This window comes from Syngnathus floridae, chromosome 20, assembly GCF_059516105.1.
Source record: "Syngnathus floridae isolate MCC-2025c chromosome 20, RoL_Sflo_1.0, whole genome shotgun sequence".
Lineage (NCBI taxonomy): Eukaryota > Metazoa > Chordata > Actinopteri > Syngnathiformes > Syngnathidae > Syngnathus > Syngnathus floridae.
The window spans coordinates 2,976,063-2,990,857 of record NC_142432.1 but is presented as its reverse complement, the minus strand read 5'-3'; the positions used below and the strand labels follow the sequence as shown (position 1 = coordinate 2,990,857).

Sequence of the window (14,795 nt, the reverse complement as noted above, 5' to 3'; positions counted from 1 at the left end):
AATCATATGAGTGGGATGGGAATAAATGTACCCGGGTGTGGGCAGGATCATAAATGTCATGCATTCCTATGCAGTACTGTAAAAATAAACAGCTTGATTGTCAACCAATCGTTGTGTTGGAATGCTGACAACGCAGTTATGCTTTCTTATTTCTCAGCCTTGAATTATTTTGGCAAACATCTCAAAAAGACTCTTTAACCGGCTCAAGTGAAACCACATGATTTTTACATTATTTTATTGTTGTCACAAATGTCTCACTTGCAATCATGAACATTTCCAAGCATTGCCCAGTAAAAACCTTAACAGGAAACATTAATGGAATGTGAAAACGTTAGCAAGCAATTTGTGAGATGTACCAACATGTGAAACAACAGTTGACACTGAGGCCAAGAAACACCAAGCTGGCTGCTTTTTCTTTAAGCTGTTGGAAAATACGATAAAAGCAACGACCACAAAAAATATATGTGATTTCATATCTTGAATACTACAGATTCAAAGTAGGTAAGAAGTTAAAGGGACTTATTATTAAAATTTACAAATAGTTGGGAGTTACTGCCCCCAATCAAGTGTGAAATCCAACAACCAAGTACCGTAATTTCTGGACTATAAGCCGGACCAGCTAAAACCCGGGGAAAATCCTGCTTGGTTCATATATAAGATGCAGATGTTTTACTCTTTAATTTCCATATGTATGAGAATATGCACAACTGATACAAAATCATAAAAAATCGATTAGATAAGCCACACTGCACAATAAGACGCAAAGTTTAAAGCTTGTGAAAAAGGTAGCGGCTTATAGTCCGGAAAATACGTCTTAGTAGTAACCAATTTTTAAAAATGTGTCAGAATTTTTGGCATAACGGTATGGCTAATTTACAAAATACCCAACCACAGTTTTTCTGCCCGTCTTCACAGCGAGCCAGACGAACCTGTCTTATTTAAGTGCTTTCAGTTTTGATTTTCTCCTATAGATTAATTTACCGTATAGTTATAAATATATATACATATATTCTTTGACGTTTTAAAAAAATACATAAATAAATAAACAACATCATGGCACATTAGAGCAAAGCCTTTGTAACAATGTTTTTGCTTATCTTAAGAATTTATGCCACCCAGCTCACTGGGTAGGCGGTCATATATAGCAAAGTGGCATAATCAGCATATATGATAGCAACATCAAAATATGTCAATAAATATATTTCACATTTAAGATAGCAACAGTGGTTTAACAAAGACTGAATTCAACAATACATTTGTCTTACATTCACACAGGCTGCAAAGTTAATCGGCTGTTTGCAGAATTACTCCATGAAAAATGATTTTGTTGCACAGTAAGGGACAAAATACAGAGCCTGTTTCTTGCTGAACTATTAAATATGTTTTGTGAGTCATATTCCATTGTGGGTTATTTTCTCTTATATAAATAAATAATGAATACATTAAAAAAACATAAAATAAATAAAAAATAAAACTCACCACGAAGTATCTGCTCCGTAGCTTTGCAGGCTCGACTGGGGAAACATTATGTGACCGGGACGAGCGTCTTGACCTGAATTAATTGATCGTTGATAAAAAAAAAAATTTTTTCTGTCCACGGCCCGGTGGTTGGTATAAAGCACTTGACAAGGCTCGACATAAACAACAAACAATAAGATAAGCAGCAACTGGGTGAGACGGACAATAACCAAACAAGGACTGAAAGGAAAAAGAGAACTAAATAGAAACAAACTGATGAGAAAACAAGGAGCACCTGAAGAAGGTCCGAAGGGTTGGAGGGAGTTGATTGGTTAACACAAGGGCTCAGGTGAGCAAGCACAAGACCCGACATTGACCTCATGACCCCTTTGTAGTCCATCTTTTTTGCACCAAAGGCTCTGGATTTTGTTCCTTCTTCACAAAGTAATGATTTCATTTTCAGATTAGATAAATGATCCAATGGAAAACAATACAATTGTTAAACAATATACAAATGCAAAAAAGTATTGCGTGCTTGCTTTGAAGCTTTTACACGATACGGACAAAAATATTAGAACGACCGAGGCTTTATGAGCATTCATGAGCACTTGAGCATTCATACACAAGGAACCTAAACTGCCTAAAATGTCCCAATACTTTTGTCCACGCGTTTTAAGACCTCAGAAGAATTATTTTATCATAACAAATGAAATTGCTATAGCTTTCTATTTTTCTGGACTCTTAGTCATCCAAGAAAATTGCACATTTTTATATTGTATGATTGTTAAAGCGCAGCGACAAACATTTGAACTATTTTGCATTTTTTTTTAGCCCAAAGCAATATTGAAACATATCACAAAATTCAGATGAATATTGGCAACACGGCATCTTTAACACTTAGAATACACGATTTATGTCTCCCTCGTTATTCATTTTTAGTAAACTCGCCTGCCTCCCAACGAAGAGCCATGGCACTCTTGCGTCTTCCTGCGACGTAGCCTTCCGGAAACTGACAAAGACAAATCATCCTTTATCATAACCAACATTGACAAATCTGTTTTCACTTTTTTTTTTGCAATCTTAATAATGTTGAGGAATAAATCATCAAACTTACTCTATGATCGCAGGATAAAGTTGAACGATCCATTTTGGGTGTTTTCATTGGCGATGATGGCGACGACTTGCACTTCATTGGCAGACAAGCTAAAAAAAAAATTCATTGAATTAAGCAGAAAAAAAAACTTGATTATATATTGACAAATAATTTACCTGGATTATCCAGTGACAAAGTACCCAAATTGTTTGTCAGCATCCTTTTATCACCGAACCTGCCTTTTCCGTAAAGATTTGCCCTTTCTTTCCTCAGCTCTTCCTCTCTTTGCTTCATCAATTGTATCTCTTCATCCACCAATGACATTGTGCTTCGTGACCTGAGCTTGAAAAAGGGGTTGCTCATGAACATTTTCTCTTGGGGCTCACAGGCTTTGTTGAGTGAAAAGTCTGAAGCGCTTCGAATAATCAGATTGGACGTCTCTAAAATGATCAGATTTGAACCGCCATCCTCGGAGCACCATTCGCCGTGCCTGGGATTGGAATTGAAATCACTGCTTGGATCAAGAATGATAACGTTGGTTTCATTTTTTAGCGGTTCCTTTGTGGGAGAGGACGTGATGATGAATGAGGGGGTCAGGGGAGTGCTAATGGATCTTGACATTCCTTGGGATGGGCTGCTAAAATGAGCATCCACAGACTTGCCCATACAAGACAGAGCTCTCTCCTTTCGGAATTTCTCCTCTCTTTCCATCGATACACGAATCTCCCTTTCAACTGGTGTTTCAAAATCATCATTAGGAGATCTGTAACTGGAATCGTCCAAGCCGGAATCTTCTGAACACGGGCTGAATTGTGTATAATCTCCAAGTAGAGTCAAGTTTTCCAGATCCTGAGATTTCCTGTTAGTTCTTTCGATGTTTCGGACCGGCGTGTACATGCAACTGTGGCTGCAATGGAAATTGGGTTGTCGGGTTGAAGGGATGACAACCTTGTTTTTGGTTTGTTCTTCCATAGCTCGCCACTGCTTACGAGCCAACTGGAAGTCCACGTGCTCCATGCTAACGTTCTCACTCGTTGTTTCTTGAATCACGCAGAAGTCTTTAGGTAGCTTCCTGTTTGGATCTGACAAGTTCGGGGAGATTTGTTCCTGAGTGTTGTGATTATTACTATCATCTTTGCCGTTTTCGTTTTCATCTTCGGAGATTTTGGACAGACCTTGGAGACTCAGAGAGATACATTTCACATCTTGTGGGGGTGTAGGACAAGATGAGGTGTCTGGCTGTTCTAGCACTTCTACAACCTCCGGAATGTCGAGTTGGACTTCGTCATAGTGGTCATTGTCTTGGTCTTGGTCGTCAATCACTTCGACTTTCTGCACAAAGAGCTCCTGTGCGCTTAACTGAAGACTATCCAGATAGGAGTCATCATCTTCTTTATTTATAGAAGAAGAAAATATCGTTCTCCATTTTTCATCTGTGTCACTATCCGAGGAAGCGGCGGCAATTTCCACTCGTAAGCATTCATCCACTTCATCGGGGTCGAGATAACGGCCCGATTCGTTTGATATATCCGACATGGCATCTTCTGGAATGTTCTGCTCGAGCAATATTTCTTCAGGAATTGGTGATTCCAAAAGGTTTTCAGGGACTTCCGTGTCCCCCTCGTCATCTACCACCAAACTGTGATAGGCATAATTACAAGGTTCATCTTCCTCATCCAGGAATTGCGGTAGATCCGTAGATTGCTCCAGGTAGGCGTCTTCTTCTACCTCTAATGTTTCTTCTATTTCAAGAGGCCTCAATGGATCGAAACCTGTCTGTAGGACACAGTGCTCTTCTAATTCCTCCTCTTGTTCTGTGACTTCCTGTATCTTACAATGAGCCTCATTTTCATAAACACTTTCAGCACTGGAGAGGGTATCAGACACAGAAGAAGTGATGGACTCATTTCTTTTGAGCTCATCATGTTGTTCTTCCAATGGTATGGCTTCCTTTTCATCTTGGACCGGTATGTCATCGCTAATAACCGTTTCAGGGCAGTCGGGCAACAGAAGATCGGTTGAGATGTTGGTAGAAATTGATTCATCGTTGGAATCCGACGGATCTGTATTAATACTGATTTGCTCATGATCAATATTGATATCAGTTGCAGTGACTTCCTCACTGTTGTCCACTTCTGGTAGCTCAGTGGTTTCCATAGTAACAACGTTGTGATTCTCTGAATTGCTGCAACCTTCGTCTAGTTCTTGCCCATGGGATTCTTCTGTCTCGGAATTAGCTTTCTGTATAAATCAAGAAAGAGAAGAGTTTTGTGAAAATCTTTCTGCACAACCTTGGATCGAATTATTTTGTAGACAGGAATTTCTCTAGGAAGGCTTTGTGGCAAGCAAAGAGTGGAAAAGGAGGGGGTGGCGACGGAGGTGTTTGTTTGTGCGCCTGGGTTCATGTGTGGGTGTGTGTGATGAGGAAAGAGCGGAGATGTTGCTGCATCTTTATTTCCTTTAAGTGGGTTATCCACAGAAAGACAAAATGGATCACAAGTATGAAGGCAGCAGAATTTGATGCATTACATTTCTTGTTACGTAAGACACCAGGACTGCGTCTGCCTCCCACACATTGTCGGAGGGTCACAGCGGATGTATCCCGGAGCACTCATTATTCATTATAGATGCACTTTGCCTCACACTAACTCCTGGCTAGTGCACCCTAACATAGCAACACTCCAAGGTAATTGGACTTGCATCGTTTTTTGATTAGAAATACGAATGACTTGACATAATGGAGATTTTTAAGGCAACGCTCATTCAAAAGAGAACCTGGCTGTTTTTTTTCTAAAGTTATAAATCATAACTAAATAAATAAAATAAATCAATATGAAAATATAGACGTAGCATGTACTTAATATCAGATTAAATGTTATGTATTATTGGATTATCTATAAACAAGCAACACAAATAAATTCCTCCCTCTGTTATAATCCACAGTGTTGATTTTATTTAATTGGAACTTGTTATTTTCACATGTACAAGGAAGTAACAATGCTGCCAAACGTCAGCTTGTCTAACTTCTGTGACGAGTACACTAACAAGACAGCAGAAGAAGTGTGAAAATCTGGCATTATTTCTAATAGTCTTATTTCCCCCCCCCCCCTGCCATTTTCATCCAACTGGTTCACAGAAGCTTGGATTGAATTCAAGTGACACATTTACATACACAACAAAACAACCTGCGAGGACACATACGTGTAACGGACCGAGTCGCCATGGTAACCATTAGCGGTGACACTTCACTTCTCATCTGCCACCTCCTCCTCCAACACCCACTCACTAACTCATCAGTGGACTGTAGCTGAGGAGTAATACTGTGGTCAGGCTGCGATCATAAATCACTGCTTTTAAATGACAAACTGAAGAGCTGTTATGATTTCCTTGTGAATAAAACACCCAAACAAAACACCTACATGTTTATTTTTCCAAGTCATGCAAAGTCCCTCACCAATGAACGATGCCGCAGATGGCGACAAAAAAAATCACGGGGGGATTGTTGCATTCCACAAATCACACATAATATTACCTATAATATTTAGGAAAGTCACCCCAGAGCAGACCAATGCCTACAAGAAAACAGATTTCTATCTCCAGCCGTTTTATAGACATGAGGAAGATGAGGAAGACCTGAAGTGAAGTGCAAAAACCCCACTGAGCCACTTCACTCAGAAGTATCTTCTACCACAGCTTGACGGAAATTGTACTTGTGTGTAAAGTAAGCAAGCTGCACAGTGTAAAAGAGAGGACTAAGTATCAACACCGCTGAGACAACTCAATTAGAAAAAGTCTGTTTCCATTTTCTGCCTTGGAGCTGTTGCTAGGATTGTTGCTGCAATTAAGTGAAAATTATACTTAGTGCACATATGTTTTGCTGTCCTATTTTCAAAACTTTACATATTTCAATGGTCATGGTAACATTAATTCAATATACACTTGAGTAGAAATTTTAAAACAGTGTGGTATATTCTCTTATGTAGCAATAATATATTCTCTATCAGGAGCCAGTTGATTAATTAATGTGTGGCTCATACTAAAATTAATTCAAATTAAAACAGAGCTGGAAAAATGCCCCTCATGAAATATATGAAAAGAAAAAATAATAAAATAAATAAAATAGTTATTTCAATGCGCTATTGGTTGAGTCAGGTAACACAATGTATTTCCCAAAACAGCAAACTTATGAATACTCAATCTAAAAATGTGCTGATCTGATCATTAATTTCCTGTATTTTTTTTCTCCACCTCAAACCGAATGCAGTCACTGCAGAAATCACTCTAAGATTCCCCTCACACATGCAGCCTGCGACAGCGTCAGGTCTATCTGCAAACCTCAATGCAGGCAGTCCTGCTACATATTTCACACCGGATGGATACTCTTACAAAATCAAACCCTGAAAAACTTTTTTTTTTAAATTTATGTGTGCGTTGATGGACCTACCTGAGACAGAGTGGCAGGCTCATGCACAAGACTGCTCTGTTTCCAAGAGCAGCATCATACTAACAGTTCTGCCTGGCTTCTGCAGCCACTGATTGGATGGCTAGTAAAATGGGTGTAAGAAAAGGCGACCAATACTTGGCTTCCATTGATGAACACAAGGAAAAGCCGATTCCATTTTGTGCTCACACATACACACACACCTCCTCAGAGGAACCACCTGCCTCATTTGCACCACTTAAGAAAACATGATTTAATGACATTGGTGCTACAAAAGCTAATCAGCGGAAAAATTAGACTGCGGGATTTTACATCTAAAAATATACAGTGAACTTTATAAGATGTTAGAAAATTGATTTTGAGGCAAGCATTACCCATGATTCCTAAAAGTCAAGTGAATCATTATTTAAGTGTATTAAAAAAAAAAAAAAACAGCAGAATGGTAGTTAAATATATATTTTTTATTGAATAATTAATATGTACTATAAAATAAATAACTACATGACCATAAATCTGCTAGTCAGGGCTCCATCAACAACAGCTAATATTTCGTTATTTCTATTCGTAATCATACAGACATGAACCCAAAGTCCCAGCTCCTTCAGGTTTTTGTATTGCAAGAAATTGCACTTATATAACTCTCCCCTTGATACTAGAATTACAATTGAAATGCCACCTCCAGCTCCCCCCCACCCTTCTATGTTTCTCATTACGCAACAAAAACACACAAAAAGAACGGGAACGCAACCAGGGACAAGGTCTTTGCAGAAGAAATAGAAAAACGGAGTGTTCTAATTCACACATCAGAGTTTAGAAATCTGAAGGTGTTTAGTTTTTTTTATTAGCAGAATAATAGAACTGTGCATTTAAAGCTGGACTATTTATTCATTAGTTAGAATTTCAGTCACAAACTCTTTTTAAACTTGCTCTTTGTTTCCTGACTTGTGGATGAATGTCGGCCGATGCAGACCTAGATGATTCCAGTTTGTGTTATCATCTCTACTCATACATTTGTAGATTTTTGCCACTTGAGGTTGGAATATTTTACTTTTGTATCCTTCGGGGTGGTACGAGAGGATCTCCCCGTTGTTTTTCGTTCCGATATAATCGACTTCTTCCTCATCGTCACTGCATCCCACAGTCACCAGTTCTGCTTGGAAATCCGTATCGTCCTCATCCAAAGCGTTTTCGTAGCCCATAAAAATCATAGTGATGGGTGTTGAGTCCAGCTCTCTTGTTTGGTTGTTGAAAACATTTGTCGAGGCAAAACTCTCTGCTTTGATAACCGGTTTTGTTTCGCCTGAACTCTCGAGCAAAGAATCCGCTTCATGGCCAGGCACCAAAGATCTACTTTTATCTGTGCTAACAAACTGTAAAGGCATTGGCTTCTCTTCCGACCTGACTTTGACTGTGACAACAGGTTCCTGTTTTGGACTGTTCACAGGTTTTTTGTTATCTTGTGCAGTTTTTGCACAAATCCGTGGACTCAAAGTTTCAGATCGGCTTTGAATGCGATCATCAGACACCATCATTTCTTCTTCATTTAAGGATTGGGTTGGGGTATTTCGTTCTACTTGTTCTTGAGTAAGCTGGGTGGATGATATGGAAGGCATTTGGCTTTTTGGTAGCACTTGTGCTTTATTTGGAGGCTTCGACCCGGAGTAAGCAACTGAATAGACGGGTTGATGATAAAGCAGATCACGAGGTACATTCTCATCTGTGGCCTGTCGTAGAAGCTCATCTACCTGTTTGGATGTCATTTCATCATCTACATCAGGGTTTAAAGCAAATATCGATTTGCGTCCATCATCGTACACCTTTAAACCTCTCTCCTGGATGTTTTCAGGGCTAATGGTTGCTGTGGAGACCACTTGACTTGTTCCTGTTCTCTTATCATGCTCCACACTGATCTCCATTGCAAATGTTGCTGAAAAGCACAAAATGAGGGTCTTAGATGTTTTGTTTAAACTACTAATACACTGGTGGCCTTGAGATACAAGTGATATGATTTAGAAATCTCAGGTTTAATGTCTGTGACCGTATTTGATTCTTTACCACTTTTTTGACTCAGACTTTTTGCTGGTGTCCTCGGGGAAAGTAATGGAATTTCTGGGGGGCATAACGAAGAATGGTGGGTCGTATCTGAGAAAAAAATAAAATTAGCAACTGAAAAGAATAAGTGATTTAAGATAAGGCATTTATTGAATATATTTTAAGTGCAAGGCCGCATTGTAAAGAAAACGACAATGGTAAAAATCAGGAGTGTCAGAAGTGATTTAGTTGGTTTAATTGATTTGTTTATTTTTTAGTTGCAAGTACCATTGAGTCTGTATTTATTTTAACGATTGTAAAGATATTTTAAAGACATTTACTTAGGTTTAAGGTTTACACACGCGCATATGCAAAAATCCCCCAGCAGTCATGATGAAATAAATGTTCAGGCAACATTAAAACACCATATGCAATAAATCCAAATCATGCTGTTAGTGATTTTAGACATTATGAATTACTCAAGAACAATTATCTAACAATTAATGAGAAGCTCATTGCCATAGATTTTATAAAATATTTTATAAATCCTCACACTTGCTATGTTGTCTACAAACAAACCAATCGCATCACACAAACACACTATTAACCAAGGTGTCTTATTTACTACCTGTGTGGAAGTCCGCACTTAACTCCTACATTTGAAGACAGAGTACTTGAATATCAAAATAATGAGGGAAGTAAGCAGTCGCACATCACAGGAGAAACAATCGTCAATTAAAAATATATTTTGTGCAAAGCAAGATCAACGTCAGTTAATTGCACTCTCTTGGAATCCAGACATACAACAACTGAAAAGTAAATCATGCATATATTAAACTATGCTCACCACACCCATCATGTAAGGAAATGATTTAAGTAGATCAGAAAGAGAAAATGCAAAACTAGGTCAAAAAGTACACAAACAAAATGGTTGTTAACACTCTACTGGCCAGGGCGTCCCGCAGAGGTCAATGCTTGAACCACACTCTGTTGAGTTACACTCTTATGCAGATGACACAACTTTCTTTATCAAGTCAATTTCAGGCGTGCCATGAAGAGATCTAGATGTCAGACAAGTAATTGCTTCTGAAGTCAGTTAAAATTCTACTTATATTCCTTTGGCTCGTTAGTCCTTAGAGGTAAGGTAATTTGCATTTCACAAACGAGAAGTGTCAAGGAAAGCATTTTCTCACTTGCGCAACATAAATAATTCAGATCGCTTGCAGCTATTTGATACAGAAAAAAAACAAGAGCATGATTTTGTGATATGTTGTGTAATTCATAAAGTAAAAAAACAGGAAAACTTTGTAATCCTTTAAGAGCACTACTACTTTTTTCAGCTTTAGGTTACCTCATTGATTTTTCAACTGAAGGATACCAACAGTTGAGATTTTTTCGGGGTAATCAATGATGGTATTTTTTTTTTTACTTACTGTAATTTTCTACTTTGAAATAAAAAAGTTTTCTGTCACAGTGCTCCTATAATGAGTGTCAGATATGATGAATCATTTAATTATAATGCTTGTTATGATTGTTATTGCCAAAACAAAAATATAGTCCATAACATTCTGTTATCAGCAGCAAAACAAGCAAGCAATCAATAACACAAACTCATTATTTTGTTCTTTCAGCCTACCTTGATAATGTCCTCGGGTGTCCTCTCCACTTCTTTTAATCGCTTCAGAACAAATTCCTCATTGGCAGAAATGTTGAGCTCCTCTGTTTCTAAGGCCTCAATCTCTTTTTCTATCCTAATGAACAAAACAATAATTGTTTTAGTAACATCCCACAAGACAAATATTTCATGTGAATTATTTTTTTTCTCTTTCACTGTCTCTTACCAAACTCCCCATTTTAGATGCACCGAAAGCAAACACGGATTCAAAACAGTGTGACAAAGATCTCTTAAAGTTCTATTATATAAAGAAAAGGCCATATACAGTATTTTCTGGATTGAAAAACCAAGCTTGTCTGATCTGGGCCACATCTCACGGGGCTGGGTGGGTGTGGGGCAAAGGCTCGGCAGGGAAGAAACTGCTTATTAGTCTTTTTGGTCTAGATTGAAATTTCTTGGGGTAGAGCAGGGAATGTTCAGGATGATAACATTTTGCACTCTTCACCTGGTAACAGCCACATAACAACATCTGAAAGAAATTATTTTTTGTCCCATCAGTACCTAAAGTCTGCTTGTCTTCAGCAATCTGTTCTTTGGCTTTGATTTTTCGAAGCTTCCTTCTGGGAAAACAGCCATGATGTAGTGTACATGATTTCTTTTCACCCTACATATTTTTGTTTGCTGATTAAATCCCACAGCAGAGAGCAGATCTTGCTAAGCAGGAGGCAGCTTTATCACCTTCTCTCTTTTTGTGGCATCCCAGACCTTTACTAGCTTGCTCACTTCAGCATACATGGGGGGATTTGGGTCGTATCTGGCTGGAAAGGTTTTCATCACAGCCAGATCATCTGTGCAATTGGCAGTGTATCTCATCATAGTCTTTTTTTTTTGGATCTTCTGGTGTATTCAGAAAAAACAAGCGCCGCAATACTCCAGATGGCAGAAAGGTAAGTGACTGTCTAAATGAACAAGCAATGAGAAAAAATTGTGGTGTGTTTGGGAATGAGCTATTTGAGGGAGTAGTGTAGTTACTTTTCAATGTTGCTTTGCAGCTCATCGCTTTGTTGCTGTTCATCCTGAACCTGAAGCCTCATTGCCTCCTGCTCCTCCTCAGATTGTTGACTCAAACCATCCATCAGCCATTGCTCCCTCAGAGACTTTTTCTGTTAATATAATGAAGAAATATTACACTTGGAATAAATTAAAAATTATAGAAATTGAAGGAAAATATTTCAAATAAATTTGTCACCTTTATGTATTGGAGTTTGAGTTTTTCTTCCTCTATCTCTCTTCTTTTCTTGGCAATATTTTCCTGGATCCTCCTTTTGTCCTGTTGAGGAAAGTGAAACCAAAAGTTTACACCTGTTGTGTTCTTGTCAGGTCAAAGTCTTCAACCTTGAGGTGACAGCTGAAAACTGACTGCCGTAAATAACCCCCAAAATGATCTACCTTTTGCGTACAACTTTGAATTTTACGTTCTAAACTGTTAATGCTATTAAAATAAGGCATGTTTGTTTCAATGATGCAAAGGATGTTGTTGGGATATTCTAGCCTGAAATTAGCTCCCGGATTGAGGATCGGCGTGGCGCTACGTGCCAGGGAAAGGAGATCTCTTTAATTTCATCTCCTCGTATTTATAGACCTGTCTGACATTGACTGTGTTAAAGATACCGTTGTCTGTAACCACTGACGACTAAACCACCAAAATCCTCTCATAGTCTTTCAGCAAGACGTTGAGTTTTACTTCACAATCTATTATTTAAGAATATTTTTGGAATCATTTCACAATTGCTAAATTCATGTATTTCGAGATATGTGACAGTATTGACAAAAAAAATTGATATTAAAGTTTTGTACAAGTTCAAATATAATTCCGAGGCTAAATAAATACAGTACATATATTCGCTTTCCTTCTTCCCTACCAGGAAAATATTCTGCATGCCCATGACACCACCTTTTTGAAAGGTACACCTACATGTTTATTTTTAGTCCTTATTTTCTGTCTGCGTCATGAATCCTCGCTGCGTTATTCATCATATAGCTGATACACGAGGATAAGTACCAAGCAAAACAGAATAACATACAGCAAATATATTTATAGTCTTTACCGTAATAGCTTGAATACGTTCCTTTAGCAGGTCTGTTTCTTCCATGATGGGCTTCAAGACAATGATTTATCTGTAAGAGAATTTTAAATTATGAGTGAATTATTTGCTGTAATTTGGACACTAATCTGTCCATCCATCCACACTTTTGGAGTATTTTAAAACAGGAGTCTTTTAATGTCGTCGTTTTACTATCTACCGTTCATCAATAGGTAAAGCTAAGCTGCTGAAAAATGGACGAGAATTGTTTTTGTTGTTGCACGTAAAGGTCAGGCCGCCGTTTGCTTGTCCACCTGTTGGCACCACCGCAGTTTGATCCAACGGGGCTAAAAATACTAAGGCTGCTTGGCTAGCAGTGAGACGACACAGCGAGACAATGTCAGCGGCTTACATCATATTGGTCATAAAAAACATAAATCGCCTATCCAACACATTGACTAATTGTTTGTTCTGTAAATGTGATGCAAACCAATTAAGTCCACCGATTCATTACATGTAATCTGTGAAGAAAGTTTGAGTAAAGCTTAGGTATTTTTATCTCTGGTTGAACTGTCCGTGATCTTAGGCTGTCTCCGATACATGTGACGTGACCCCAATACCTCCCTGTCTGCCTTTCCATTCAGCCAAGGTCCTCCTTATTTGTAATCCCCGCCGTCCCTTCCTTAATCTGATCTGTGATGGATTAACTGCTCACACATTAGCTCAACAGCACAGGTCTCGACCAACATGTTTTTTTCTTGAGTTCTCTGTTGCATCCTCCTCCAGTCAAAACATGTATATTTGATATTAGTGCATGTATGAAAGTGTAGAAAATTGATTTATTTCTCATGCACGTCACATTCACTATGGATCCCAATGAATGTGTGTTTATAGGCAGACATAACTTTCTCTTTCGCATTTGGCAGAATTTACAGATATGAAGGGTGATCATGTCAAGAGACTCAGGACATTTAATTGAAAATAAAAAAAAGAGCATTTTGCTTATCTACAACCAAATCATATTGCTTTACTTCCCTCATGAAACTAATGACATCTCCACATTTATAGACCAATCATCCATTTTAGCCATTCATCCATTTTCTGAATCCGTACAAGCACAAAATATTCACTCAGAGCATTTTGCATCCCGAAAACTATTTTTTTCTAAAATTTAATTCCAGAATATTGTTGCTATAGGGACACATCAGTTGCTGCTTATATGTGAATGTGTGGGTGTATGTGTGGGTGTATGTGTGCACGCGTGCTTGTGTTTGTTCACAGGGTGATTCAAATTAGTTCGTTGGAGTTAAAAGTGAGATGCCACAAACCATGATTTAAGTAAATACAAATATTAGAGACTCAAAATACCCCTAGGCTTCAATTCACAGGCTCTCAAGTCATAAACATTTGCTCTATATTATCACTTTGATTGTCAAAATGTAATTTTGTAGTTGCAAAAAATTGTGAGGTCTACTCACCCACGACTTTGTGTGTCCTTCAACAGAAGATCACAGTTCAAGTCAATCTTACAGCGTATCCAACATCATTACAGAGTCTGCAATTGTGTTGCGTGGATTGTGTAGGCTGAGAGAAGCATGCAGCTCGGGAAGGCAACCCCACCTCTCTCTCTCTCTCTCTCGCTCTCCCTCTCTCGCTCTCTCTTTCTCCTGAAATATATACAGCATGAGCCGCCTGAAGCAAACCAAGAAGTTAGTTATATACAGACTTTAATATTCTGACTGGGACTTTTACTTCATTATATATTTAAAAAAAAAAAAAAGCTTTCTGTGCGCTGTTTTAGAAGCACTGTCCCACTTTGCAGCATAACGGATGGGTTTTTGTTACCATAGCAACATGACCCACTCAAATTTGTACAAGATTACCAACCAGAGCACGGAGGAGGAACTGACTCAAACTGTACGTCTAAAGAATTACATTTATATATCTCCATCATGTCTGACATTTTGGAAAACAGAGGATCTCAAGTGCTTACATAAATTTTGTTGATTGAATTGAGATTTGCATTATTCTATTTACTAACTGGGATATGAAAAAAATAGATTACATTTAAAT

At 38.2% G+C, this 14,795-nt stretch overlaps 1 protein-coding gene across 2 annotated transcripts; it reads right to left on the bottom strand.

The window, feature by feature from the left end:
• Positions 1-218: 218 nt before the first annotated feature.
• On the bottom strand, positions 219-14,484 carry palmdb (palmdelphin b). 2 transcript variants are annotated; one of them, XM_088363979.1, is made up of 8 exons: positions 14,201-14,484; positions 12,747-12,816; positions 11,888-11,968; positions 11,671-11,801; positions 10,660-10,774; positions 2,728-4,792; positions 2,573-2,661; positions 219-2,467 (listed from the first exon to the last, which is right to left on the bottom strand). In XM_088363979.1, exons 2-8 carry the CDS (start codon positions 12,789-12,791, stop codon positions 2,384-2,386), a joined length of 2,610 nt encoding a protein of 869 aa, XP_088220105.1. In that variant the 5' UTR covers positions 12,792-12,816; positions 14,201-14,484; the 3' UTR covers positions 219-2,383. The 2 variants fall into 2 exon arrangements, with proteins under 2 accessions (XP_088220105.1, XP_088220106.1); XM_088363980.1 differs by lacking the exons at positions 10,660-10,774; positions 11,671-11,801; positions 11,888-11,968; positions 12,747-12,816; positions 14,201-14,484 and adding an exon at positions 6,996-7,913.
• Positions 14,485-14,795: the final 311 nt, after the last annotated feature.

What these genes read in the sequence shown, in the direction of transcription:
- palmdb (XM_088363979.1), bottom strand. Translation starts at nt 12,791, where the DNA reads ATGGAAGAAACAGACCTGCTAAAGGAACGTATTCAAGCTATTACG. An exon ending in CTGCAAAGCAACATTGAAAA is followed by an intron (nt 10,775 to 11,670) that starts GTAACTACACTA and finishes TTTGTTCATTAG; the next exon opens with GATAGAAAAAGAGATTGAGG. An exon ending in CTTTATCCTGCGATCATAGA is followed by an intron (nt 2,468 to 2,572) that starts GTAAGTTTGATG and finishes TGTCTTTGTCAG; the next exon opens with TTTCCGGAAGGCTACGTCGC.